This window comes from Cyrtonyx montezumae, unplaced genomic scaffold (assembly GCF_038088225.1).
Source record: "Cyrtonyx montezumae isolate F1298 unplaced genomic scaffold, pur_monq_1.0 scaffold_36, whole genome shotgun sequence".
In the NCBI taxonomy this organism is placed as follows: Eukaryota; Metazoa; Chordata; class Aves; order Galliformes; family Odontophoridae; genus Cyrtonyx; species Cyrtonyx montezumae.
In genome coordinates, this window is record NW_027072041.1 from 11,925,870 (window position 1) to 11,952,593 (window position 26,724).

The following is a 26,724-nucleotide window of genomic DNA, read 5'->3' on the forward strand; positions in this document are numbered from 1 at the left end:
AGACGAAGCAACAGCACTGAATTTCTGTATTTTACTGTTTTAAATGTTCTCAAACACAATTATTCTGTTCTGGACTTTGATTATTGTAAATTATAAAGCATTATGAAATAAATTGTATCCAGCATTCACTGAAAGAACATTAAAAAAAATGACAGCAGAAAGAAAAAGTTATCCCATCACCAATTTTCTTGGCAAATCCCTTTCTGTATCCAGCACTTGCTCCATGTGATTTTCCCTCTACCTCAGAGAACTTTGTAATTTATTCACTGGGTTTGCTTTATTACATTGGAATGCCATTAGTCCTGTAGGACAAGAAGACAGGCTTCCACATGATAACAACCAAAACAGTGAGAAAAATTAAATTTCCTGTGAAGCTACATGCCGACAGTTGTATGAAAAACAACAGCATACCAGAACCATCTCCTTCCCTTATGCCTGAAATTATACAAGTATGAAGTTTTACTGAAAAACAAGAACAAAAACATCCTGTATGTGAAGCAGGCAATACATAGGATAAAGGAAATAACTCACCCTGCATAATCTACTGGTAAGTGTGGGAACTTGTCACATTACCCTGAAAGATGGGTGTTGGTCTTGGGGAAAGATATCAAAGAGCATCCTTGTGGGTCAACAGAGTAGAATTTTGTGAAAGATGTTCACAGGAATAAAAAGACAATTAGTGTCAAAGCTTACATTACCCAAGTCACATTAGTAAAGCCCAGCATGGTGAGATGACACAAAAGTAGGACATATTTTTAATTACTAGCATTTTTTCTTAGTAGCTGAAATCTCTCTAATAGGGGTTCATCATACATCAGTTATTTAAAAAACAACAGGAGCAATAAGCAAGCATCAAACATGACATCACTTCGGTTAACCTCAAGAATCTTTTAGTCTAGCACCTGCTGAAGTACCTAAACTGGAAGTGAAAACTCACATGAACACCTGCATCTCATAACAGAGTGTAAGTTCTTCTTTAGATGCTGAGTCTCAATTAAAAATTCTGTGAGCACTGCAAGGCAACACAGCATCCTGGAATGTGCTTTGTATTGCAAACATCTACTGCTTTTCAACTTCAGATGCTGACAATAGTCTCCTGGGTGCTCTGAGCCAGTACAGTGCTAGGAACGCTATGAGGCCATTCAACTGATATAGGAGGAGACGATTAACCTCCTGTCAGGTCTTCGTAGACAGCAATAAGGTCTCCCCTGAGCAAACCCTTTCTTCAGACTGGACAAGCCCAGTTCAGTCAGCTACACCCCATAAGACTTGTGCTCCAGATCCTTCACAGCTTCATTCCTTTCTCTGGACATGCTCCAGAGCCTTGATATCTTTCTTGTAGATAGAGGACCAAAACTGAACACAGTACTTGAGGTGCAACCTCACTGGGACTGAGTACAGAGGGACGATCACCTCTCTGTTCCTACTGGCAACACTATCTCTTCTTCATTCAAGTATAATCTGCACTTTAGGAAATCAGTAGGTTTGCCTGAAATAAGTACAACATAGAACTTTGCTGATTTGTTGGTTACATTTACAAAGGACTGATGAAAAGCATGCACTCCTGCGTGTTTCACATAGTCTTTCTGCATTCCCTCTCCCTTAGTGTGGTGTTTCAACCACTGCCTGAGTTGCCTGAGCCTGCTGACCCAACAGAAAGCCTTCTACTATTTTTGCTGGGGATCCTCACCACAACCATAGATAAGAACAGGTTGGAGACAGAAAGTCAGAGACCTCACCTCACCCTCAGTATCCCCCTTCTCCTTGACATGGCCAATCTGAAACATTTGCTCAGCTAGCACAGCACTCCCTGAATACGTGCAGAAGGAGCACTGCCAGTGAAAGTTGATCTCAGCACACACGTTTCCTCTTCCCACACCAAACAAAAGTCTCAAGCACCTCTTCAGCACTACAACTTCTATCCCCTGACTCCTGCTTCTTCCAGCAACCACCAGAAACACTTGTCAAGCCAAGTGAGAAAATCAGTGAGGTGCTTGAGAATTGCTGAGAGTTGACTTTGTAACCCTATGTTTGCAGTATAATCAGCACAGGTAACAACATGAATTACTTTCCCTAAACTGAGGAGAAAGTATAGGTGTAAGCTTCAGAACTGACTTCATTCCACGAAAAAAAGGAACTGTACAGTACTATTGTAAAGAGCTTTGGTAGTGAAAATCTGGTTTTAAAATTGTTGTTCCTACAGACTAGCAATTTTTCCTTGCCTCCAGTATGACCTCCAGTCCTATAAAGTATAAAGTGTATGCTTACCTGTAAACACTTCACAAGTTGCAGTTACTTAAGGGATATACTCATAAGTTTCTAAATTCTAAATAACACTTCTTAAATTGAAGCAGTGCCTTATTTAATGTACAGTGACGAAGTCAATGAGACGTAGCAGTACAAGGTATTAATTTAGAAGGGGAAACCTACAGCACAGCCCCACAAATGCCATCATCTAATTAAGTTTTGCAGTGCAGTTACTTCAGGGAAAGGCTGAAGCTGCAGCTCATACTACTGCAGTTACAGGAGGTAGTATGAACTGCAAAATGCTGCTTTTTAAAAAAGGTGAATTCTTGATAGGATACACATAACTTGTTTGTCTATATTTGAGCTGCATTTGAAAGTTGCTTACAGAGCTGGAATGTATTGCAGAGTCATCATGAACATTTTCAAGCCAAAGTACAAAATATAATTCTCTGTTCTTTGCTAGGGAGAGAAATGATGAGAAATAAATGTCGTTTTGCAGTTCTAAACAATGCTCAAGAAAGACTGTGAGCTGCCTTCTCTTGCATTTGAACACTTTGAGGCATATGCTATTTTGAGACTAATATCTCCATAATTTCTTTCTACTGAGAATAAAAACGAAAGAACTATCTAAGCAATCGTTAGTCAGTGTGGGTTTATTTTACAGGATGCATGTCTTTCAATAGCACAAGACACTATTGCTCTGATCTCATCATAGGCAAAGTTAGTTGCCTGAGATTGGAGGAAAGGGAAGCAAGATTCTGTCTGCCTTCTCATGGCCATGCCTGCGTGCAGTGATGCATGCTCCAGGCTATCTGGAGCAGCAGCTGTATCACTTGAGCAGCTCCCTTACCTTCCTACCACCTGCTGCTCCTCTTCAAGAAGAGTAAGAAGGGAAGTTTATGAATTACCATAAAAAAGAAGAAAACACACATACATACACAAGAAAACAACAAATCTAAACTAAAACCAACCAAACAAAAAGCAACAACAAAACAACAGCAGCTAGAAAGAAAAGACAACCAAGGAAAAAATTGGTAAATAGCAATAGTTTTTAGCAGTTAATTAAAGTGATTCATCTGACAGAAGGCAAGTATTTACATTGGATCCATTCAGCACTGCCTGATACAGTGGTTACTGAGAGGAGGTGGAACACATTTCAGTGCTGCTGCTCTTCTAAAACACAAAACTGAGACAGATCAGATCAACAACACCTTGAAGTTGCTGCCCCCGTTGACCATGAAAACAACGACAGGAGGTGTGCTCAGAGGCAGATATCTAGATTTAAATAGGATGAATATATCACAGTGCGACATAATTTGGGAGTGTGTTCTGCTTTTTTCACTGTGGTCAGTCAGGCACAGATGTTTTCCCCTGACAGATCTCTATACCTCTCTACTTACAAGCATGGTGGCACAGGCCTACTTATCCTTCCCATACACTAAAACCAAGATAACCCACTGCAAGCGTGAGAGAAACCTAGAGATAAAGGCCAAAATACGTCATATTTCTTCTGCATAAGACACTGCTTAGGCAAAGAGCCAACAAATCACCAAAAAAAAAATGCACCCTGAGGGATTGTATTCAGGCTGCAGTTCCATTAAAAGATGGACATTACCAGACAACTCAGAAGTCTCAGGTTGATGTTTACTTTTGTGCAGTATTTTCAGCTCTCTATAAGCTGTGGGCTGGGCAGGAATATTCACTGCGTCACAGAGCAAGACTGCCCTTCACGCAAGACAACACAGAGGGAAAACTTCTCTGTTCTGGGAGCAATGTTATCAGTGCAGATCTGACACTGTACAAGGCATTCAAATACAGAAACCTAACTTTTGGCTCTGAACAGGAAGCTTGCTTTTTGAAGTGAATATATAACAATGTCTTTAAAACAAATAAAAGCAAAGAGCCATGACCTTACATGTCAGTCTTTATTGTTATTTTTTTTTTTACTGAACAGTTTCTTAAGAAAGAAGTAGAATAAGTATCCAGCAATAGAATCAGGAAGAACAATTTATACATGACAAATATATGTCTAATTTTTGATGAACTGCCAGAGAAAAAAAGGAAAATAAACACCTTCCTGAAATCTTTGTAGTAACACAGAAGGAGGCATAAAAAAGAACATCAGAATTTTCTCAAATTTTGCACTTCTCTTTGTGAAGATTTGGCCTTTTAGATTTATAGAAATGCAGAGATTTCTCACATCTATGAAGTCATAAAATTCTATGTAAATTAAACAGAAGATATTGTAAGTATAAACTGTTAGATACATAAATATAACCTTTATACTAGACTATTTATCTCCAACTAAAAAATATTTAATACATAGCAATATATCACATTTCCTTCTGAAAGTTAAAATAATTCTAGCAAAAGAGAATTTAAAAAATATTGAGTACTGTAAGAGCCCTGCTGCAAATAAGTCTCTCAGAAATTCAGAAGTAAATACAAAAAATCACTGGCACAGTATCAGCCATATCCCCAACTCTACAGAGCTTCTTATTCTACCAATTTTTACAATAATGAGTTAATTATGTTAACATTAGAATTAAATCCAAAATGATCTTGACAGCCATGCTACGTTTTCATTTCACTACACTGATTCTTTATAGACTTCTTAATCACTACACTGATTCTTCAACAGAATCCATTCAGCAGGATTCTGTTGTCAGTCCAAAACTTGCTCTGCTGCTTGTGAGGTGCCTTATTTTTTCATAGTTTATATCACCACAATTTTTGTACTTCTCAGCAAAATAATCAGAGTCAAAACTCACAGACAAATCTGGGGGACTCACATACACATCCTGTTCTTTACTGTAACTTTATGAATCCTTTGTTTTACTCCTTTTGACTGCCACTGTGGTGTTGGTGATGGTTCCAAAGGGTTTACTCCTTGATATAATCCTTCTCCTGTTTCCAGTGTAATTGTATACTTATGCCAAGGACAGATAATACACGGTTGACCGTCAATGTCCTTAAAAGAGGAAGAAGAAAACAGAAAGCAAGTCACCAGCTTCTAATTATTCTCCTTGTAGAATTTCCCATCTTAAACATACCTGGTGGATTAGCTGCAAAGCTTTCTATTATTCTACTAGAATATAAATTTTCGCTCCTAAGGGCACCTTATTCCAGCAGTAAACAACTGAACCAGTGACCCATTTGGTGCTGGAGCCCTCTGCTCAACTGTGAATAACACCAGGCTCTCATTACACTTTTTGAAATACAGTAACTACTCATAGTGTTCTTTCCATTATGGAATGTATCCACACAACAACAAGAATCAGATTTTTAATCTGTTTCCCATCTCACCACTTTAGACTCCTGAGTCAAATAAATATGAAAAAAGCATGATAGGATGCCATTATTTTTACTTACATAGCCATTTCTTATGTTCTGTTTAGACAAAATTTTTCAAAGACACTGCACTAGAGATTTCAAATTTACGCACATAAATTATTTTTATTTTGCTTACGTACTTCTATTTCTCCAAGATGTAGAGGGCCTCCTTCATCTGAAACATGATAGAACACCACATCAGTTTGTGCAGCAAACTATATGCTTAACTGTTGCAACACTGATGCTGTATATGCAATTATCTTACGGTAACAGCGGGAGTCCAGAGCATAAAATCTCCCTTCATGGTAGAAAACAACAACTTCTCTGCCATCGACTTTGGCTGTTACTCTTTGGGACTTCTTTATGTCATCTTCTTTTCCAACTAATACAAGACCATCTGGCTCCTTTTCAACTGTGCCTTTGCTTGGGCTGTGCAAAACCATGTCCTGAAAACATAACAAACAAACAAAACAAACTCTTCAGTCCATGTTTGGATTACTAAATGGAAAATGTGTGTCCCAGTACCAGGGGAAGGCACAGCTCACTTAGCATGTGTGATGAAAGGGACAGAGGTTTTAGTAAAATATTATCAATACGCACATAAAGCAAAGCACAGGAGTCTGGTGATAATGTTCATTAACAGAAGTGAAACTGGGAATACCAACTGCTGTAAACCTGATACCTGAGGCTGAGACAAGATTAATTCCAAGTTGAGCCCATTCAATCTACATTTTAATCCCTATTTCCCACATAAATCCAATAATATGAAATGTAAAACACTGAACTATTTGGCTATGCAAAGGGTAAATAGTAGTGAGGGGACATAATGTATTACAGTAGATAGAAATACAAGCCTATGTAATAGGAAAAATATCTTATTATAAAGGAAAAAAAAATCTGTATTTGGGAAGGTGTAATAAACCTGGGCTTTTTAGCAGGTGCATTCTGCCATTGCCTTCAACTCTTCATGTATTTCAAACATCAGAAAGCCTCTCGTAGCTGAGGACATATGCATGCCTCCCCCTTTCATTCTGTGTACAATTAGCTGCTGTGTTCCATTCACCTCAAAGTCCCAGTGCCACCCTGTTACCCTCAGTTCCTCAGAAGATCAGGCTAAAAAAAAAGTCTTTGTGCATGCTGAGAACAAAGAGGAACCACATACGCATGGAATCCAGTTGCAAAGAGGGTTAAGAGCTACAAAGAGCAGTGCCACTTAGCCGCCACACAGCAAGTCACACAGTACCTTAGATCCCCTCCAGATCAGAACAGAGATGAGAAAGCAGGTGAAGAAATGAATGCTCACAATAATGAGATCCAACATTGGCTCTCCTCAGTGCTCCTGTGACAAATAGTGCTCTTTGTTCACACGTGTGACGGCATTTATCAAAGTGCTTCCTCACATAAAGCCATCAGCTGTGGGTCTGGCCCCTAAAGCACACAGGGACAGGCTGTGTAGAGGCTCAGCATGGCCAAAGCGAGCTCTGACACAGCTGATAAGGAGTAGGGCCGAGCTGCTCTGCCCTGATAACAGGAGATCCGAGTGCAGAGTTCCTCTTGCTATGTTTTTTCCTGTAAGCAGCACTCCTATGGGATGCACCATGTGAAGCTCTGCCTGAAGTCATGTGCTGTGTGCTGTGCCCACCGTGCCTTGGCAGCTCTTCTCTAGCAGCCACAGTACTGGGCAGACTGGGATGCTGCCCACAGCTCCCAGCAGGCATTGCTGGGCAGGCCAGGCTGAGTGCTTCCCACCAAGCCCAGCACTGGGGCGTTGGGAGTGGTGTGCCACTTGCTGGCATCTATGATGTCCTTATCTGTGGCAGTGGGAGAAAAATCTTTATATAAGAAAAAGATTGCTACGTATATATCCCATCTTTCCCACTAAAGGCTCTGAGTTCTCTGTCTGAGACAGACCATCCAGCAGGAGCTGCCTTCAGGGTGCCCTCAGGGGGCAGAACTTGGGGTATGGCACAGCTTGGGTCACTGCACAGTGTAGGCTGGAAAAAGGCTTCTTGATTTTCATCTTTTTTTCCCACCCCTGTTGATACTTGCTTTCCATTTCCCCTCAGTGATTAGTCCCATAATCAGAAAGAAATCCCAGACACCCCTCTACTGGTTTGTCACTGCCTGCCAAGCAAGCTTTTTTAATTCTTGTTCTGCTGCAGGGTGCATGTTTATGGTGTCAGTAATGCAACCAATATGGGGAAAGGAAATAGGTTAAGACAGGGCAAGACTTGCTGGCCTTTCAGCAGGACTTTTCTTCGTGGGCCCTTGAGGCCACAAATCAGCACTAGTTCAGTGACATGGGATTTGAAGTTCATTATTTGCATGCTTTGTCTCTGACTCACACCTGCCTGTCCAAAGATCTTGAACAAGCTTTTTTTTTTTTTTCCCTACATTTCACTCTTTTCTATGAATATTTAGTCTTGGATCAAAAAATGGTTGGTTCCTGTGTTGTACCAGAGTTACGGAACCAGATTCAGACATGTAGCTACAGCATCTAGAACCCCACAATCATCCTCCTGAAAAGTCAGGCTTAATGTGGCTTTTCCTAGAAGAATATTTTGTTCCAAAGACTGGGACTTTGTACGGTATTTGTACAGAACATACAGTAATTCCTGTCAACTCAAAATTAGTGTTGATGGTAAAGGTTTGTAAAGGTTGGTAAGGCTCTTATAAAACTGGAATATAACTTGGCTCACCAAAAAGAAAGATGAAGCTTAAGTCACCACCCAGCAGGCAGAAAAGGGCTGTGAAGAGCAAAGGTGACTTTTGGTCTTTATCTAATGCAGGATGACAGCTACTTTGGACATACTTGACAAATATTTTCAACTTATCTTTAATTCATTCCAGGGTCAGCTTTGATAGCTTCTGTTCTTATGTTTGACCGTTCTTACATTTTTTTACCCAGATACTTGATGCATTATCTGGGTAAAAGCATCTTCTCTTACTCCACGGCAGCTGTCTGCTGTGCTCTTCTAGCACCTTAATCCACATATGAAGACTTACCATGGTTTCTGTGAAGCTTGAAACAAATCTACTATGATTCGCGTTTTTATTTTTACCTTTAACTAAATATCTGATAAATTGTGTCTGGTTCTGCTAATTTTTTCATGTAATCAAGACTATGAATTTTAGATGCTCAGAGCTCTCCCTGGGTGCATTTTCTCATGGTTAATAAGTAATAGATCTACTTTTGCATTCAAAATCCTTATAAAAATATGCAAAACAGTGCTATGTCAAATTCTTGCAAGCCCTGGGCAGCTGCAGTTTGGGGAGCATGGGGGGCAGCTCTTTCCATGGCACAGAGTTGTAAGTGTATGAGCTTTAAGCTTCCTTCCAACTCAAACCATTGTACAATACTAACTCACAGTAATTTTATACAGATCCTAGTTTCCATACTTCTTTTTTTCTTTTCTTTTTTTCAAAATAGTTTTGAAAAAAAGGTCGTAGTTTTCTACTTCCATGCAAAACTTAGATTTCTCGACTGATTTCTTTCCCTGCTGAGCAGGCTAGATTGTTCTGACAAAAGTTGATCTCAGTTTGCTGTATATCAGACCTGCATTACTTTGTATCACCGGTGTTGTGTGTTACTATTTATGTTATCTATTACCAATATTATACCAAGAATTCTAACTCTTATAAGTTATCGCTTATGTATGTATGTTCGTGTTGCATATCTCACTGAGAGTGATTGACAACGATTTTTTTCTAGATTGCAAGCCAAGCTGGTATGTTGCAAAACAGTTGTTTTAACAGTGCAGACATAATAGTACAAATAAGAGTGTAGCTGATGTTGCTAAATGTTTCAGGTTTGTACTGGAATGTTTTGTTACCAGCATTAAGTAGTCTCTACAGCAGATTGAAGCAGTGAAGTCTCAGGCGGTTCACGGAATTGAAAGAACACAATTTTCCATAGTGATATGTTTAAACAAAAAAAAAAAAAAAAAAAAAAAAAAAAAAAAAACAATAAAACAAAAAACATACACACAAAACACAGTTCAACAAAATTTTATTTTGCTGTCTTCTCTACAGTGGGTTCCAACCTGCCCAGAATTCTGTAGAGAGATCAATTCATTATTTTCCCTGTTGAATGTGCCATTGTACGGACTTATTTTCCCTCTATTTCTGCAGACAACTCATATTACATTGCTGCATTGCTTTGCTGAAATAATTTCATCAGGACCCAAACTCATCTTAGCAAAAATTACACTGGTGTGTTCTACAGGGTTTAAAGGTTTATTTGACTTCTTAATTTGTTCAATGACTACAAAAAAAGAGTAAAAAGAAAAAAGGGTGGGGGGGGGGGGGAAAGAGGGGAATAAAAACAAACCAATAAGTAGTCATAGATTATCCTTAATGCTCTATGAACAACAGCGATAAAAAAGGAAAAATATTCATGAATAGATGCTGTGGTGAGCAGTATGCAGGTAGGGTGCTTAGCTATCAGTAAATACACACATTTTTCATGTTTGTTTTTTTTTCCCAGCTTTCAATCACTGCTGAGTACTTCATTAAAATTCCAGACAGCATTTAGGCATGAGTTATAATGTCACCCTGACTTGCTCCTATACCAGCACCAACAGTATCCAAAAATAAGCACATGTACGTGCAAGAATTTTTCACTAAGGAAAAGTCAACTTACCTCCAGAATTCCTCCAGAATTGCTTTGGTGTTTTACCCATTTGTTTATTTATTTACTTAGCCACATCCCCAGGCAAATGAGAAATAGTACTTGTATTTTCTTTTTTTTCTTCTGCAAGCTCCAACTGCATCTCCTTTGTGTATGTTTTACGTTCAAGTTTTGCACGTTACATTTACCTGCAGAATTCATTGCACAGTGGAGATGGACTCAATCAGTTTGCAACTTAATGCTGTGCAAATCCCATTATTACTTCAGAAAACAGCTCTAATCACAAGTTTGGTCTGAGGGATTTATTTTTCTTGTTGTTGCACTGTTATTTCCCCCCCCCCCCCCCTCTAATTTCCATCAGTGAACAATTTCTCTTCATTGCAAGCATACTTAATGAGTAGCCTATGAGTAGACAGAGAGCCAGAGTATCTGAGTAGTATTATGCAATCATTCTGAAAAGTGATACATGATAAGTCCACATCTGAAGGCTAGAGGTTAGAAGGTCTATCTTCAAATACGAAGATTCAAAGAATGAAAATGGAATAATGAAACACTAAGTAACTGAATAAAGTGCATTAATGTTCAGAACACTAGTTGGTAACATTCTGATGAAATTCTAACTTCTGCATCATCTCCAAAGTGGGTGACTATGTTTTTGTTATGGACAGTCTGCCTTGGTGGAAACTTGGCTCTGGCATATTCCACTGTAACAGGTATCCCAACATAATACATAACATAATTCTTGCTTTAACTAGTCATTAAAAATGCAAATTTCTGTAAGTTCTAACACTTAATAGTTTTCATTTTGGCAACCAGCTAAGTGTCCCACAGACGTAATTAAAACTTGCGTACCATTCTTCCTATGCACGTTTACATGCCACAGAACTTTAACATGTAAAATCTAGATTTGTTACGCTGGCCAGTTACACACAACACTGTGGCTTTCTAGCACAATGCAGTAATTCTTCAAGAATTTTTATTAGCTTACATAAGATAATAATTCTAACCAGTGAAATACAACGTAATATTAAAAATGCAGAATGTTTCCATTTCCTCAGTCACATTCAATCTGTGACATTTTCGTTTTATTAATATATTTATTGTATTTGTTTCCTTTGGCTGAGCCACCTGTCAATTGCATTCTCATACTTTTTTGGATCCTTTAACCAGTCTTGATGCCATCTAAGGTTGGCGATAACGTTTGAGTAATTCTGACCCAAACTTTGTTTCCAGCTGATAAACTCTCTTTTGTTATAGTTCTTAACAGTTGAAGAAATTCTTGGATAGTTTACTATCGAGCGAAGTATTCTGTCCAAGGAATGTACAGTTTCTGGGAATTTTATGGCAATATTCGTCAGCTCATCTGGATCAGCAGAAAGGTCTGGAACAAACAAGAAAGGCAGTTAAGAGTCAATACGTATTTAAATAAATTAATCGATCAGACAGGACACAAGAATTACAACATACCAAACAGTTGTGGAGGCACTGAAACGCCATCTGAATACGTTATATACTTCCACTGATCAATACGAAGCATGTATGTGGAGGCATTCACATTGCAGCCATGGAACTCACTCAACACCCACAAGGGCCGAGGCCCTCTGTGAGTCTCTTCATCCTCTGCCTTTTCAAGCAGCAGTGGTAAAAGAGAATATCCACTGAGGTTCTGCAGGACAGGAATTCTTGCTAGATCTAAGCAAAGACACACATATTCAAAGTTCCACTGCTGGTACCACAATAAACATAACACTGAAAATATACAACAATAAAAGAGAGATTGCCAGAACACAAAGCCCCCCAAATACGCAAATAACAACGTAAGTTTAAGAAACTTTCTGACTTCAGTTGCTCACTGTCTTGACCAGAAGCTCTACCTAAGTCAGTCATTAAAACATTTGTTAAAACTGGTGTCTATAGTGTCCAGTGACACATTCTGCTTTTTTATTTTCTATGCCCTTTCCACATTCTTCAACCACCTCAGACTGATGCAGCACGAACAAACTCTACAAGCTCCATGCTCCTAAATCAGTCTAACACTTACTTTGGCAGTAATGGTGCTTAGCTCCTAGCCAGCATTCTTCATCTATGACTGGAATGCAGAATTCATTGCACAAAAGACGGTCATTATACATACATGTAACTAGTGGAGAAACTGAGAAACAGGGCTGGAGACAATGATGGTGTCAGAGGTGGTTTTGATACAGCACACATATTGAAAATACACAAGATGACTCTACAGCCTCTACACTACAGATGCTCTATACCCTACTGGAAGATCCTCTAGCTTGGATAGGCTTGGTATAAGATTGCATCGCAAGTATCTATAGCTTCCAAAGATCTGGGCAGTTAAGAAGTTGTAAAGGTCTCTTAAAGACATTCTGGAAAGTACAGCTGAGAATCTCATCCATGTTAGCTCAGCATTTCCTAAAAAAGGAGGATGAATATAACACTATTTCTAATTACCCTACTGAACACAGCAATCAAAATTCAATGTATTTCATTTCACAGAGGAATCTATTCTTTGCTGAGTTGTTTTTAATTTTCTTACAGTGATACAGAATGCCCACAGGTGAGTTTTTCCTTCAGTGCCTATATTCTCCCTTATCTTTTGTTCCTACAGCACAGACACCTGTCAGCAATCTGTAGTTCTTACTCCAGTGAATAAAAAGGGCTGTGTCTGACCAAAGTAGTAGAAAGACCTGTAACATTAAAAACCTAGTAGCTTCCAGTTTGGGGGGCTAAAACCTGAACAAATTAATACATAATCTGAAGAAAACGTAAGAGAGGTAATAAGCCTTTCTCATCCATCATCCTAAACTAGTAACAGTATTAACAGCAGTACTGCATTCTTGAAGTGCAATAAATGTTCCAGCTGGCATTTGCAACACCTCCTGCTTTTTAGGGCATCCAAAAGTACTCCAACATAAATAACAAAGCTAGTGATGTCTAGTGGAAAGCTTAGGCTACATCCTGTAAAAAAAGACGAGTTGATGCACTTCTGGGTTAATTACCTGAATCACACAGAATCTGCTGGGATGAACCATATGTATCACACACAATACAGGGTGTGCCTAATCTCCAAGTAAATCTTCAGAGACTACTGCCTTGAGACAATGCAAAGCAAAGGGATGACACTTAGGAAGAAAAAGACTTGGAATCTGTTTCCTCAATAGTCAGCAGCAGCATGCAGCTTGAAGAGACAACAGAAGATAGAGATGATTCTTCATACTTTCATATTAATCTTGATTTATCTGCCTTTTTTGATATTCAGATTACAGGAAGAAGAAACTGCCAGAACAGAAGGAAAGAACTAATGAACACAGCATTCTACAAGAAAATAACAGAGAACAAGAGCAGGAAAGAAAAAGGATGACAAACCACCTGACTAGTTACATTATTTGTGAAAATAGCACTAAAAAAAAAAGAAGAATTAAATAAAATGTGAACTCTTCCAATGTGGTATTGCAACTTTTGTCTGAGTATATCTGTCACTGACTTCTTCATACAGATTCAGTATCAGAATTTGGTAGAAGAAAAAGAAAACTACTCAGGCTATATGCTACTTTCAACTAGACAATTGTTTCAAACATTTTGAGAAAAGACAAGCGGATACGTATATTGTGTTTTGTTTATAAAGAATCCACTTCAAATACTGTAGAAAAGGATTTTCTCTGGCTTTTACTGCTAGAAGTACAGTATTACTTTATGCACTACATTCTCTTAGACAATTGCAGCCTGCATCTGATGCTTTTTAAATAAAGAGCTTTCCAGAGTGCTTTGAAAAAATGTGTATTTATAATTAGTAGCTTAAGACATCCTAGATAAAGCCTGAAATGATGACTAACATTCAGTTCCAAAAAGACTCACATCTGGCCTTATATCTGTGATAAAACAAGTAACAGTTCAAAAATTCACTCTTAAGAGTGACTTAATGAGAATCCTTCTCAACTTTTTCTGCCCCACAAAGAATATTTCCATATCCAAGAAGAAAAGCATGGATGTACCTTATCATGCCTTATTATACTTGCCCACATTAATTGTACATTTCCTATACAGAAGTCTACACTAAGTTTCTCCCATTTGACACTTTATAAAGGGAATTCCTTTATTTAGCATAATGAAACTGCTATTCTTTCAGGTATAATCCTGTTTCTGGATGGATTTACATTCTAATTTCCATAGTGAACTGTTCAATACGAAGGCTAGAAAAGATTACTCATATCTAAACTCTGTCTGATTATATTATATCTCCCAGTAAACTTTTTAAACAAATAATCCCATATAAAATCATTTTTGTAAGAATTGTGAGAATTACAGCAACAGTAAAAAGGAAAATCATCAAACCCTTTATTTAATTTTTATACACTCCTCTTGCATTCTGCATTAAGCCTATGTGTATGCTCATAATTCATCACTGCCTTTTCTGTTATGATACTGTTTCACAAAGTGAAGACCTAATTCTGACTATAATGCAAAAACACAATAATAATTAGTAACTTAAAAAAAAGAATAATCATATTAAATGGCTTAACTCACCAAGCATAGTAGGATAAATATCCACCAGAGAGACCACAGCTGGTACTTGCTGCTGTTTTTTTATGCCTGGGCCCATAACTAGAAGAGGAATGTGGGAACTTCCTTCATACATGCTCATTTTATAGAACTGACGGTGTTCCATAGCAAGTTCTCCATGATCCGAAGTGAATATGATGATTGTTTTTTTAAGAAGCTCAGTATCTCTCAGAGCTGAAATAATCTCACCTGCAACAAGAAAAAGGTTTCAAACAGATAGGTCAAATACTCTTCAAACTTTTGTACCTTTTTTTGTACTTTTGGCATGCAAATCCCAATTAAACCTATTGAAAGGCTTGGGAAATATCCTATCTCTGCTACAGCAGGCAGAATTCAAAGCATCCATCTCAGAACAAGACATAACAGTATGCAAGTTGCAGGACTCTGGCTCCCACAGCAGCCTGGAGGGCACTGAGCAACCTATAAGAATATCGAAGAGCAAAATGCACTATACGATGAGATGCATTTTTGCTATCACAACTCATAGTTGGCTCTGCAACAGAAGAAGCTCTGACGTTATATTTAAGGTGAAGGACTCCTCCCAGTATGCACCTTATCAGATGTCTCTCCAACATTTGCCCATAACCCCAAAAGAGCCTCCTGCACAGACATTTCTGCAAAGGAGACATAGACAAGACCAATGAAATCAGTAATTAAGCAAAATATTTGCACATCTTCAACATAAGAACATTAAGGTGATTCTTGTTTAAACAGACTAGTTAAAAACTTGAAATAAATTACAAAGTTGCAGTACAGCTCGGAGTTACTGAGCTGGGCAACACCTTTATTGCCTTAAGTCCCGCTTGATCTCCTTTGTTTTATAAAATGTGAAACAGTGATCTATGCCTTTTAAACTGCTGAATCATTGTAAAATTACAAAAAAAGATTTGCTTGCTTATTTATAAATTTTCATATTAGAAGGTAAGAAAATCCTTGTTCTTTCATCATCAATACTCAAATTAAGAAATAAAATGTCCTAGATTATGATCACCTTGCACTGTAATTGTCATGCATGTAGATCTTACCATAAACTAGGAAGAACTCTGGCTGCTTAATTCATTCTTTTGTCTTCTTCATTTACAATAATACATAACTAAGGAAGCCTTCAAAAGTAACTTTATTGCTTTATTTGTGATTAGTAGCTGTCATCGAATCCAGACACCTGAAATCAATCTCCAGGCAAAATGCTTATAAAATTGCTTGCAAGAAAGCCCATTGTGTTACGAAGATTCACCTACCAAGCATAGCATCTGTCTCTGCACACATAGCATAATAAAATGCTCTAATGCTTCTCACTTCTTGCTTTGTAAACTCTCCTGTGCAATTCTTGGTGTAAGATGAATAATAGTCTACTGGATGCATCTCTGAAAGTGAAGACCATGTGGGAATTTTAATAGCTTCATAATGTACCTAAAAATAAAGAGGAAAGTAACATTACAAAGTGAATTAAACAATTTAAAGAGAGTTATATTAAAAAAAAGGTTTAATTTGAAACTTTTTAGCACAATTTGTCAGTTCTCAGTCTGTGGTCTTTGAGACATCAGCAGGTTATCTGTTACATGGTGCTGCTACTTCCTCCATACTTACACAGGTATTGAGTCAATTAGTTATAAAAGATCTATAAAAATCAGCTACAAATGAAGGCCAGGACTCAGAAATACACATTTTTCCAGTCTGTATCTTCTTTAAGAGTAAGAGATAGTTTGGAATGATTTTCTAGACCCGCACTTTAAAGGAGTTATGGAAGCATCAGCACAACATCTAATTAAATGTAAGATAACTAGATATATCATGTTTCAAAAAGATTGGATATTACGTGCACCTACAGACAAACACAGAAATTTTTATTTAGCCTCGGAAAGTCTTCAGAAAAGTGGACAAGAAGTCTTGGCATCTTGATAAAAAATGTTTGAAACGTTAATCCAATTCTCTATTTATTTCTACATACATTAAGCCATTTAGTTATAAAGAAGCCCTGAAGCTAAAAGAAGGAGCTGATACATTAAATACAATGCTAGATCTGTATATTCTGCTAGTTCTGCACATGTGGACAGCTAACAGAAAAGAGACTTCTGTCTCAGAAAATCTCAGACATATAACAGACAGACTGACTGTATCAATTTAATCTGTTTCCAGCTACTGAAGTCCAAATTTATTGATTCAGTGATAACAAACCTCTTCATTACAGGAGAACAAAATTCTTTTATTTGCTTCATCAGAAGTCCAACACCACATCCAAGTTCCACTTACTGTGTACTGAAATATAAAAACTATCTGACCTAAAAAATAACAAGGAATAACACACATTTCATAATAAAGTTATGAACAAATTTAGATTTAAGTTCTACCTGCACATACCTTTTCAAGCCAAAACGGAGATGTTAAAAATGTAGAGGATCCAAAATTTTCTCCTGTGTAAGGTGATGGATACGGATGTGGCAGATTCAGCCCCAAGTAAAGAGCAAATGGTTGAGTGAGATTAACTGCTTCCTCCTTTATCCAAGTCACTGCTTTGTCAGTAACCTGCCAATCAGCTTCCATCACTCTCACATGCCTCTTGTCTCCAGTAAGATTTACCCTGGGTCTTCCTTCTTGCCGGAGCAGGAATTCAACATCTCTAGTCCAAGCTTCCACACGGTTACTGAAAATACAGACACAAGATATATGTGCTCAGAGGAAAGTGTTTTCTTCACTTTCACAATGCAAAAAGAATGAAGAATTCCTCCTTAACTTTTCCTACATTTCTAGCTGACACCTACTTTTAATTTCTACGTAAAGGAGGATTGTTATTACCTTAGTCTATAGCTATTTTACACCCTTTTTATGTTTACAGCTTTAGTCACTCTCTTCTGCTTCTCAATCTTTTTTTTTCTTTTTTATTAAAAATAATTTCAGAATAGCTCTTCTTCCCACTTCTGTAGAAAAAAAATGAATTTAAAAATAGCATCTCCATCTTGCTGAACCTGACTGACTTTCTGTCATGGATTCATACACAATTCATTGAGTAAACAGGGCCGTGGATCTTTCTTAATTAAAAAAGTTATTAGAGAAGTGTCCTAGCTGGAGCAGAAGCCACATTCTGCTTTAGGATTGTATACTAAGGCTTTTTAAAAGCATTATCATTTACAACAAAAATCTGCAACTGCAATTTATCTTGTACAGTTGCTTTTGATATGAATGAGAAATGCTATCATGAAAATGGAATAAGAGAGGAAAAGGGTGAGAGGGAGAGGAAAAGGAAACACTTCTGGAACAGATTTTTAAAAGTGTTACAGTTCCTTCCTCCACAAAACACTGGGAAATCTGAGCTACAGGTGTCCTGGCTTCTTTCTAAGTCTGAGTGATAACAACTGCCATGTTGAATGACAACATGAATGATAACAGGATTATGAGGAAATATTCAATTCAAAATATCTACTCCTCTTAATTTTGTTCAGGCAATTTTAATATCACCACTGAAATTCCAAGGGAAATAATGAAAGAGATGCTCAAGATGTAATCATGCACTTCCATTAATTAACTGTTGAATTCAAAGAACATCTAACCGTTTTTATCCCCACTGAAATTCTACCACTGCATTTTTGACACACATAACAACTAGTTAGAATTATCTGTAACTATATAATTGAACACTTTCAACCTAAAATCCCTAATCAAACTACTTAGAGAAATTGTATGAGATAAAGAGTAAAATCAGCTGTGGGGAGAAGAGTGGTGTCTGTGTCAAATTGCATACAATATCATAATGCTGACATACAACACCATTATCTCCATTAATACAGGACAGAATGGTATCTAATCAGAATGAGGATAGGATCACGATAAAAGAAAAAAAAAGCAAGCAAACAAACAAAAAATACCAACTCCAACACCTTAGACCAATTCTCCAGAGCAACAAAGATTTTTGATACATCTGAGACTGATCTTCAGGTAGAAGAGGAGAAAAGGGTGTTAGAAATAAGAATCTTAAAAAAAAACAAAAAACGAACAAAAAAAAACTGGTAGAGGATTGAAAAAGGGAACAACATAAAATTCAGTCCCAGAATGTAAAATGAAAGTACGAGGGCTTGACAGGTAATTATTTTAAAACTTCTGAAATACTTTCTGATTTCCAGTATGTCCAATGAGAATGAAGAGGGATCATATCTCCCTTATTAGCAAACTGTACTCAGTCACAGAGGGATGCCAGACTATTCACTACTGTCTGTTTTACAGAAGGAACATCTGATTACCTCACTGAATGATGTCCAGAAGTATAATCCAGTTTCCCATACTTCTTTGTGTAGTAGCCATGCTTCTGCATGAGATCCATCCACGTTACATAACCTGGATCTAGACCTTTGAAATTATTCCACGATTCTGTTAAGTGAGTGAAAAGACCACTCCACATAGCTGGAAAATAAATGAGATACAGTAGGTCAGTAGATTGTAAAGAGTAAGGATCCTCCCTAACTAAAATTAAATTCAGTATGCTTGAGAATGGATCTTAATATTTCAGTGGTAAAAAAAAAGAAGACCAACTGTGATCCATTTGAGTGGGAATATAAAATATTACTCTTCTGAATCTTATTTTCATCATCTATATGAACATTTATTAAAATAATACCCAGAATGACAGAGTAAGGCCCAATCTTGCAATGTGCCATGAATTGATTAAATCAAGCTTGTTTGTAAATCATGAAATACTCTTATTTACTGCAGATATAAAATGTTCACCAGATGAAATATGAATGTGTACTCTAAAGCATTATTTCCTCTAATTTCAACTAGATTTTAGTGTTAAAATTAGTACATGCCTTCAGTTTTATCTTTTTCATGCAATCTATTTCACTATCAGCTGTAGAAACAAAGCCAGATCCTTAAAAAGGGAACAAAAACAAATGATACCAAGGTAAGATTGGAAAAGATCTACAAGAAAGCTTTTTATCAGCTAGTCATCCTATTTCTTAGTGGCCTATCAAGAATCATCTGCTCCTTCCCATGCCAATTTTGGGCCAAAGGTCAATCCTAAAGCAAAATGAAGCTCATCCAAGCAATGGAAAATTCTTGAAATGAATGAAAAACATTAAAACCCAATAAAACCATATCAAAGCAATACCCTTACTCTCCCCACCCACTGTCCACAGCAGCGCCCCAGATCACACCCAGCCTGCTCCTTTCCTTCCAGTACAGTCTCTGACTCCTCCAAGGTAGATGAATCCTCAGTTCTTTGCCGGTCCCCAAGATACTGGTTAAACAAGAGATGCCCTCTGGTTCAGAACTGCACTTGTGATGACTAACCAGTGTCCTTGATAGTGCTGATGGACAATTTGAAGTACTGAACAAAGTTGATGATTCGTTGGGTTCATGACGCATTTTCTGTTACTCATTGCAACCATAAGCTGCTATCTTCACAATGTTTCTTAAAATAAAATAAACTAACAGGAGAACACTGTTCTCAGCAATCAGCAGTCAAAAATAAGAAAGCAGGATTGAGAGCATGCTCACGTAAATCTCAACTCAGTAACAACTTGACCTTGAGAAACAGGAGTAACTAGGTTCTCAGGAAGAGAAGTACAGCAGTAAACTTGTCCCTGCTGCAGTGAGGACAAGATGTTCCTTCCAATTTATGGATGAAAGAAAATGGCTGTAAATGACATCCCACTTATGGCATTTATGGAAGGTCTTTGCTAAAACTGAGACAGCTAGAAACACTTTTGAGATGTAACCTTTGATTTAAGAATATAGCTTCCTCCTGACTTTCTGCAAATGTGAGCTGCATATGGAGCACTGATTGCAGCAATTAGTTCTGTGTATGTAACTAAAGATGCTAAAGGATATATCATATATTTAGCAGTGTTAGGAATACATGTAAACTGAACAAGAAACAGAAAATAATGGATCAAACATCGAAGTACTGTATAAATTTAGGCACTAACAAAAAGAATTAATGGGTCTGACTAAGGAAAACACGGCAAACCTCCACTTCTTTCAAGGCTTTGAAATTACCATCTTTAAATTGACACAGGCAGGCATTAATCGCGTGTATTTATCTAATGTTTCTCCAGGTCCTACCTGCACGAGAAGGACAACAAATTGGAGAGTTGGTATAGGCATTGAGAAAGACAGAGCCATGTCTTTTCATAAAGTTTATGAAAGGCAAATCCACGGTCTGATTTCCCGGATAAAACGTCAAACGTCCATCCTGCAGACAGATACAAAAACAGCCTATAAAAGCATCACCGTCTCAAGTTACTGTCTGCAGTAACTTAGAATTTATTAACTTGAAGCTGCGTTATTGAAACGCAGCTGATCCTGCCTAAAACCGGGCATAGTAAACAGGACTTGGGGGGGAGGGGGGGGGGAGCGCGAGTTGGGCGTACAGCTCAACCGCCCCGCGGAGCCGCGGCTACTCACGAAGGAGTCGCAAGCCACCAGCACCACGTTGGGCAGGGGCGAATGTCTCGGCGAGCTCTGCGCTGCGCGGTGCGCGGCGGCCACAAGGAGGAGGAAAAGGAGGAAAAGGAGGAGGAGGAGCAGCCCCCGCAGCAACGCCAGCAGCCCGGCGGCCCGCATCGCCATGCTGGGCAGCGGAACTACAGCTCCCGGCGCGCCCCGCGGCGGCCGGAAGTTCGCTTGTGCGGAAGTGCGCATGTGCGCGGGCGCCGGCAGCGGAAGTGGGGCTGTGGGGCGCGTCCCGTTGCGACAGCTCTGCGTCCGTGTGCGGGTGTGCGGTGTTGAGGTGGGGCTGCGTGGCTTCTCTGCAGGAGGACGTGGAATCCAGGCTTGAAGGCTGGTGGTGTTTTGTGGTTGCGATGACTGAGGAGCCTGGCTCAGAATCTACCTTTCTCTCCGGGCGCTGTTGAGCGATGTGAGTGCGGTTGATTTGTTTTGTTTTGTCACGCTGAGGGAATCGCGCGTCAGCTGTCTTTCTTGGACCTTAGGATTTTTCTTTGCTTCTAGGCTTATAGTCCAGCCTCTAAAAGCTGCTAAAACATCTTTTCAGACTCTTTCAGTGCCTCACCGGCAGCGTTGTTTCTCCATTGTATCCCATTTGCCCAGTTTTATGTGTCAGGTTTCTCTTAGGCTTCATATGAAACACATTAATCCAACTAGTACATAATCATGATGGTCTTTATAAGCAGGAGTGCCTCCTTGTCCTTTTAAAGCTGCTTCCTTCACTGTGCAGCTGCAGTTGGAAGTGGGGTCTGTCCTAATTGTGTGAGAAGGAGCAGGAGTGCTGCGGTTCCTGCATGAATGCTGGTGACGTGCTGAGTGTCATCCTATTACAGATGATGAGCAGGAAAACTTCATGTCATGATTTTATGATTTTTGGTACTGGTATTCCACATCATAACATCACGTAGTGCATTTAGAGTTAAAGAGTTAATGCTCCAGCTCCGTGGATCATCGATAGCTCCAGGTATACCTGTCTCAGAAGAGAAGAAGAACTCCATTCCCCAGAGGACTTTGCGATGCTTTGCGTTCTTACGTGTTTACGCTCAGAGGGAAAGATAAAAACTGTCTGCGGTCACGGGACACTCTCTTTCCTTTGGGATGGACTCAGCAGTGGGTGCTCGCTGCCGTCCGCCTTCAGCGTTAGCATAAGGCCTTCGGTTTATCAGACACTCTCTCTTGCTCATTTGACTTGATTTATTAGCTTTAATTTCAATTATATTGTATTATATTGTGTTATTTTGCTTTCTGATATCTATTTAGTAAATTAGCTTTCCTCCTCAGATCATTGCTGCTGTTTTGTTCCTAGGCCCATCTCCCTTTTCCCTTTCCCCCTTCCCCTTTCTTGGGGTGTGGGTCCGTGGGTCCCCCGCACCAATTTTCATGGAACCGTGCCGAACCTGCCCGTAAACCTTTGACACTTCAGCTTCTTAGGAACCCCGTGGGAAATGAAACTGTATGCTGTGTCCTTCACTGAATTAATCACATAAGGATTTGGGTTGGAAAGACCATACAGTTCCAGTCCTAGTGGCTACCACCCACCAGATCAGGCTCTCCAGAACCCTACCCAACCTGGTCTTGAGGACCTCCAGGGATGGTGTATCCACAGCTTCTCTGGGTAGCCTATATCTCACCACCCTCATCTGCTGACATTCCAGCAATCTAACTAAGGTGACGGTCATATAACACCTCTCTCCCAATTTAAAATTATCACCGAATGAAATCTGAGTTAAGATCTAAGATGAGTACTTTGTATCATTCAACTCTTTGCAACATTGGCATAATCCTGTATAAGAGCCATGTGTAACTGATTGATTTTAACCAAATTGTTTATTTCTGCATTTTTTAGGGAATTGATCTTTCAGTATGCGTTTTGGCATGTTGCAATGTAGTCCCATGTTTGAAGTGCTTCCTTTATGCTATTGTGGTAGGACATAAGTACTATTTTGAGCTCATTATGTCTTTCTCTAATAACTTATTATATGTTGTTTTTACGTAGCAGCAACCATGTCGAATAAGGAGGTGAAGGCAGCACTGAAGAGTGCTAGAGAAGCCATAAGAAACAAGGAATATAAGGAAGCCTTAAAACACTGCAAGGTAATTATTATTTGATTGGAAATCAGTAATTTTTGCACTTCTTGTATTTGTTGTGCCCATACACCTAGAACTCTATCGTTATGCTGGGTGACGTCTCAGTGATATAAGAGTTGAGACTGATTACACAAGTGAGTTTCTATTTTCTTTTGCTTTAGCATTTGCTTGTGTATGGATATGAGAATGTTAACTGTAATAACGATGATCAAAATTCATTTACAGTCTACACCTCAGCATGAAATCTTTAATTGCTAAGATTCATCTATGTTTACTGGCAGAACAGTTCAGATATGAGACCTTTTGTGGCATGAAAAGCTAAAGTTGTTAATGTTTTCCAAAAAAATGAGCTAGTTTCTGGTGTTACTATGAAGAAGAATCAACCAAACATTATGAGAAAAATCAATGCATAAATCTATAAGATGCATCTCATTCTTCAGTTTCACCTAAAAAAAAAAAAAATGTGTTTTTCTAGGCAGTCTTGAAGCAAGAAAAAAATAACTACAATGCTTGGGTATTTATAGGCCTGGCAGCTGCTGAGTTAGAGCAGCCTGATCAGGCCAAAGGAGCATATAAGAAGGCTATTGAACTTGAACCAAACCAGTTACTGGCGTGGCAGGTAAGTGTATGTCCTGATTGACCTGTTTTTTTCCATGGAAAGTGTTACTGTGGAGTTCAGAAGAAAGCAAAAAGAGTGTTTCCTTCAGGCACTTAACTGTTCTGAAGCTTTGCAGTAGCAGAAGTGTTATGTGTGTATGAATTAAAGACTTGGGTGGTTGTCTGTGTGCAGCAGAATGAATTTTAGTTCCAGTATACTTTAGCAGACAAGAGAGCAGTGAAACACTCTAGGGGAACGTGTACCCAATTCTTCCATGCTCTGAAATTCCATACTCATAGCTCAACAAACATTTGGTGATGCTTCTTTTGTAAGAAATAAAATGTTTTCTCTAGTGTTTTATTTTGCCAGCATTAAGTAGATTGTTGTTTAAAAAATAACATTATACCTTTAAACTAGCAACATGTTGGATGGTGTGTACGTGACAACTTCTAGTAGAATATAGCTATAACATTATGGAGCATGAGGCTGCGTGATAGATCTATATCTCAGGTGCCAGCATGTACTATTTTCTAATGTTGTAAAGCTTTGCATCTTTAATATAAATAACTTTTTAAAATATAAATGCTGGTGCCTTATTTCAAGGTATATTGAAATATTGTTAGTTGCCTAGCAGTCATACTCTGGCCTTCTGTTCCAATACAGGGTGGTAGGATACTTAGTAGAGCATTTGTCTTGTGACCTAGTGTGCTTTGTGTTTAATACATCTTGCAGAAAAGATTATTTAACAAGTTTCAAATAGTTATCAGAACAGAAAGTTTAGAAAACTTTTCATGTAAAACAGATACACAAGTCTCAGCTGAGATTCTGCTCAGATGTTTCCATAGTAACATACTAGCCCGTGTGTGTGTGGGGGTGTATACATATGTATATATTTTTCTGAGGCAGAACTTGAAATGTAAATTTAACTCGTAGCTACAGACACCAAATATTGCCATCTGTAATTTTTATTTATTTATTTATTTATTTATAACAGGGATTAGCAAATTTATATGAGAAATCCAACCAAACAGATGTCCAAGGAAATTTAGAAGAGGTTTATCAAAAGCTCTTGGAACTCTATGAAAGGTAAAGTGTATCAAATATGGTAATTCAGTCTAAGGTTTCTAGTTCAGTCAGGTTGCCACTGGATAAAGTGCTTTTCACTTAGTTTTTCTGTATCTGTACAAGATTACTGTTTTTATCCTTTTTGTCAGGGAAGCAACTTCTGTAATAGTTGCATTTAAGTTGCAACTTTGAAAATTATGTTATCCTTTGCAGGGATGATTCCAGCCCTCAGTTAATGAATAGGCTTAAACTTCCTTCCTTTAAGATTCAAGTCTGTGTCACTCAGCTCCTATAGATACAGTTCTAAACAAATATAACTCGGCTGTCACTGTAGTACGCTGGAGTGTTATGTTTGTTTTCTGAATTTGAAAGTAGTTAAAAAAAAGTTTTGAGGCAATTTATAGTATTCATTAGAAATATTTGTTTGGCAACTGTGAAGTTGCGAAAAACTTAATTTGACAGCATTGGAAAGTGATTGAAAGCTATTTAATGGAAAGCTCAGCTTTTTTGATTTTCTTCTTTGTAGTGGTGACAAACAGAAATGGTGTGATGTATGTAACAAGCTGGTGGAGCTATATCGCCAAGGAAATAAACACTTAGAGGTAGGTGACTAATGCAGTTTCTCTCTTCTAACTGGAAGGAATTTTCCTGTTAGAATTAACTACTTATCATCAAGGAATCTGTCTTTTTGGGCCACAGACTACTGACGATCTCTTCTTGGGCTACAGGTAGGAGGAGCTGATTTTTAACTATGTTATTCTCTTTTTCCTCTGCATAACAAACTTGGATGCAACCTCTTAAACTGTCAAAACTTGAAAAAAATATGGGGTTTTGACTGAAGGGATGCAGCCTCATTTTTCTGTTTTATTTCCAGAAGTCTAGTTTGATCCCAGCATGTATTTGCTCACGGTATCTCAGAGGCCTTTGCCTCCATCTGGTTCTACTTACCTGTGTATATTGTCTCTGGTGGAATCATTCTCTCCTTATTTGTTCCTTCATTCCAGAGGGTGAGGTGATATTTATATAAACCACAGACCTAGATGCCACTCTCATGCACAGAAGTAATGACATGCAAAGCTGTTCTGGGGCATCACAAGGTACCACCCACCTGGCAGCTGTCTTAAAATCCTAAAATCTTTGCAGCATGATTGCTGCAGAAATAATGATTTTGTCAGATTACCACAAGATGGAGCTGTTAAATGCTTATACAGTTCAACAGTAGCTTTGTCCACAGCCTCTGTAGTAATACTACAGAATAGTTCTTGTTGCAGTTACGTTTTTGGCTTTTCACTTTTCTCTTATGTTTTGAAGAATTTGCTGTCCTATAAGGTAGCATGTGGTTTTATACCGTACCATCTTCCTCCTTTTCCTCCAAAAAGGGAGGATTTTACTTCTGTCTTATTGTCAAGTTCAGGACTATTCATTAACTTCAAAACTTCTTTGCATTGCAGTTTCTGAAACTAGATTAAGTGATATGTGTAATATGCAAAGGCAGACTTGCTCCACATATGACAGGAAACCATAAGTTAGGTCTGGGAGTCCTTCTTTCTCAGTCCCACACGCTGGAATTTCAGTATGCTTTCTGTTTGTAATGCTGTAGTTCTGACTTTTTCAGAGGTTTCAGTTTATTAAGAGAAGGTTTAAGAGAAAGTTTTCTACTAGAGAAGGTTTCAGTTTATTAATCAGAACTTATAGGAGGAATATTTAAGTCTGTTTTTACTGCTGGTTTCCTCCAGGAACCAGTCAAAATTCA

The 26,724-nt window shown here is 38.3% G+C and overlaps 4 protein-coding genes across 4 annotated transcripts in view; 1 reads left to right on the forward strand and 3 right to left on the reverse strand.

The window, feature by feature from the left end:
- The window catches only part of CAST (calpastatin), a 356,278-nt gene extending 353,879 nt beyond the window's left edge, over nucleotides 1-2,399 (reverse strand). Inside the window, exon 1 of the mRNA XM_065745592.1 lies at nucleotides 2,393-2,399. The gene's annotated coding sequence lies outside the window, so the exon portion shown is untranslated. The remainder of the gene's footprint in view (nucleotides 1-2,392) is intronic.
- A 2,472-nt stretch (nucleotides 2,400-4,871) lies between these two features.
- Nucleotides 4,872-7,029, reverse strand: RFESD (Rieske Fe-S domain containing). Its single transcript, XM_065745604.1, is given in 5 exon segments — nucleotides 4,872-5,050; nucleotides 5,053-5,218; nucleotides 5,721-5,755; nucleotides 5,846-6,026; nucleotides 6,824-7,029. Coding segments are annotated over 5 exon segments (615 nt in total). The 5' UTR covers nucleotides 6,902-7,029; the 3' UTR covers nucleotides 4,872-4,895.
- Nucleotides 7,030-10,551: 3,522 nt separating this feature from the next.
- ARSK (arylsulfatase family member K) lies at nucleotides 10,552-21,343 on the reverse strand. Its single transcript, XM_065745489.1, has 8 exons — nucleotides 21,179-21,343; nucleotides 20,837-20,966; nucleotides 19,015-19,174; nucleotides 17,141-17,423; nucleotides 16,021-16,192; nucleotides 14,747-14,971; nucleotides 11,678-11,902; nucleotides 10,552-11,591 (listed from the first exon to the last, which is right to left on the reverse strand). Exons 1-8 carry the CDS (start codon nucleotides 21,341-21,343, stop codon nucleotides 11,308-11,310), a joined length of 1,644 nt encoding a protein of 547 aa, XP_065601561.1. The 3' UTR covers nucleotides 10,552-11,307.
- A 260-nt stretch (nucleotides 21,344-21,603) lies between these two features.
- The window catches only part of SKIC3 (SKI3 subunit of superkiller complex), a 41,864-nt gene continuing 36,743 nt past the window's right edge, over nucleotides 21,604-26,724 (forward strand). The window contains exons 1-5 of the mRNA XM_065745585.1: nucleotides 21,604-21,632; nucleotides 23,217-23,314; nucleotides 23,784-23,927; nucleotides 24,901-24,992; nucleotides 25,498-25,573. Of these exons, the coding sequence (XP_065601657.1) occupies nucleotides 23,225-23,314; nucleotides 23,784-23,927; nucleotides 24,901-24,992; nucleotides 25,498-25,573 (402 nt within the window). The 5' untranslated portion in view covers nucleotides 21,604-21,632; nucleotides 23,217-23,224. The remainder of the gene's footprint in view (nucleotides 21,633-23,216; nucleotides 23,315-23,783; nucleotides 23,928-24,900; nucleotides 24,993-25,497; nucleotides 25,574-26,724) is intronic.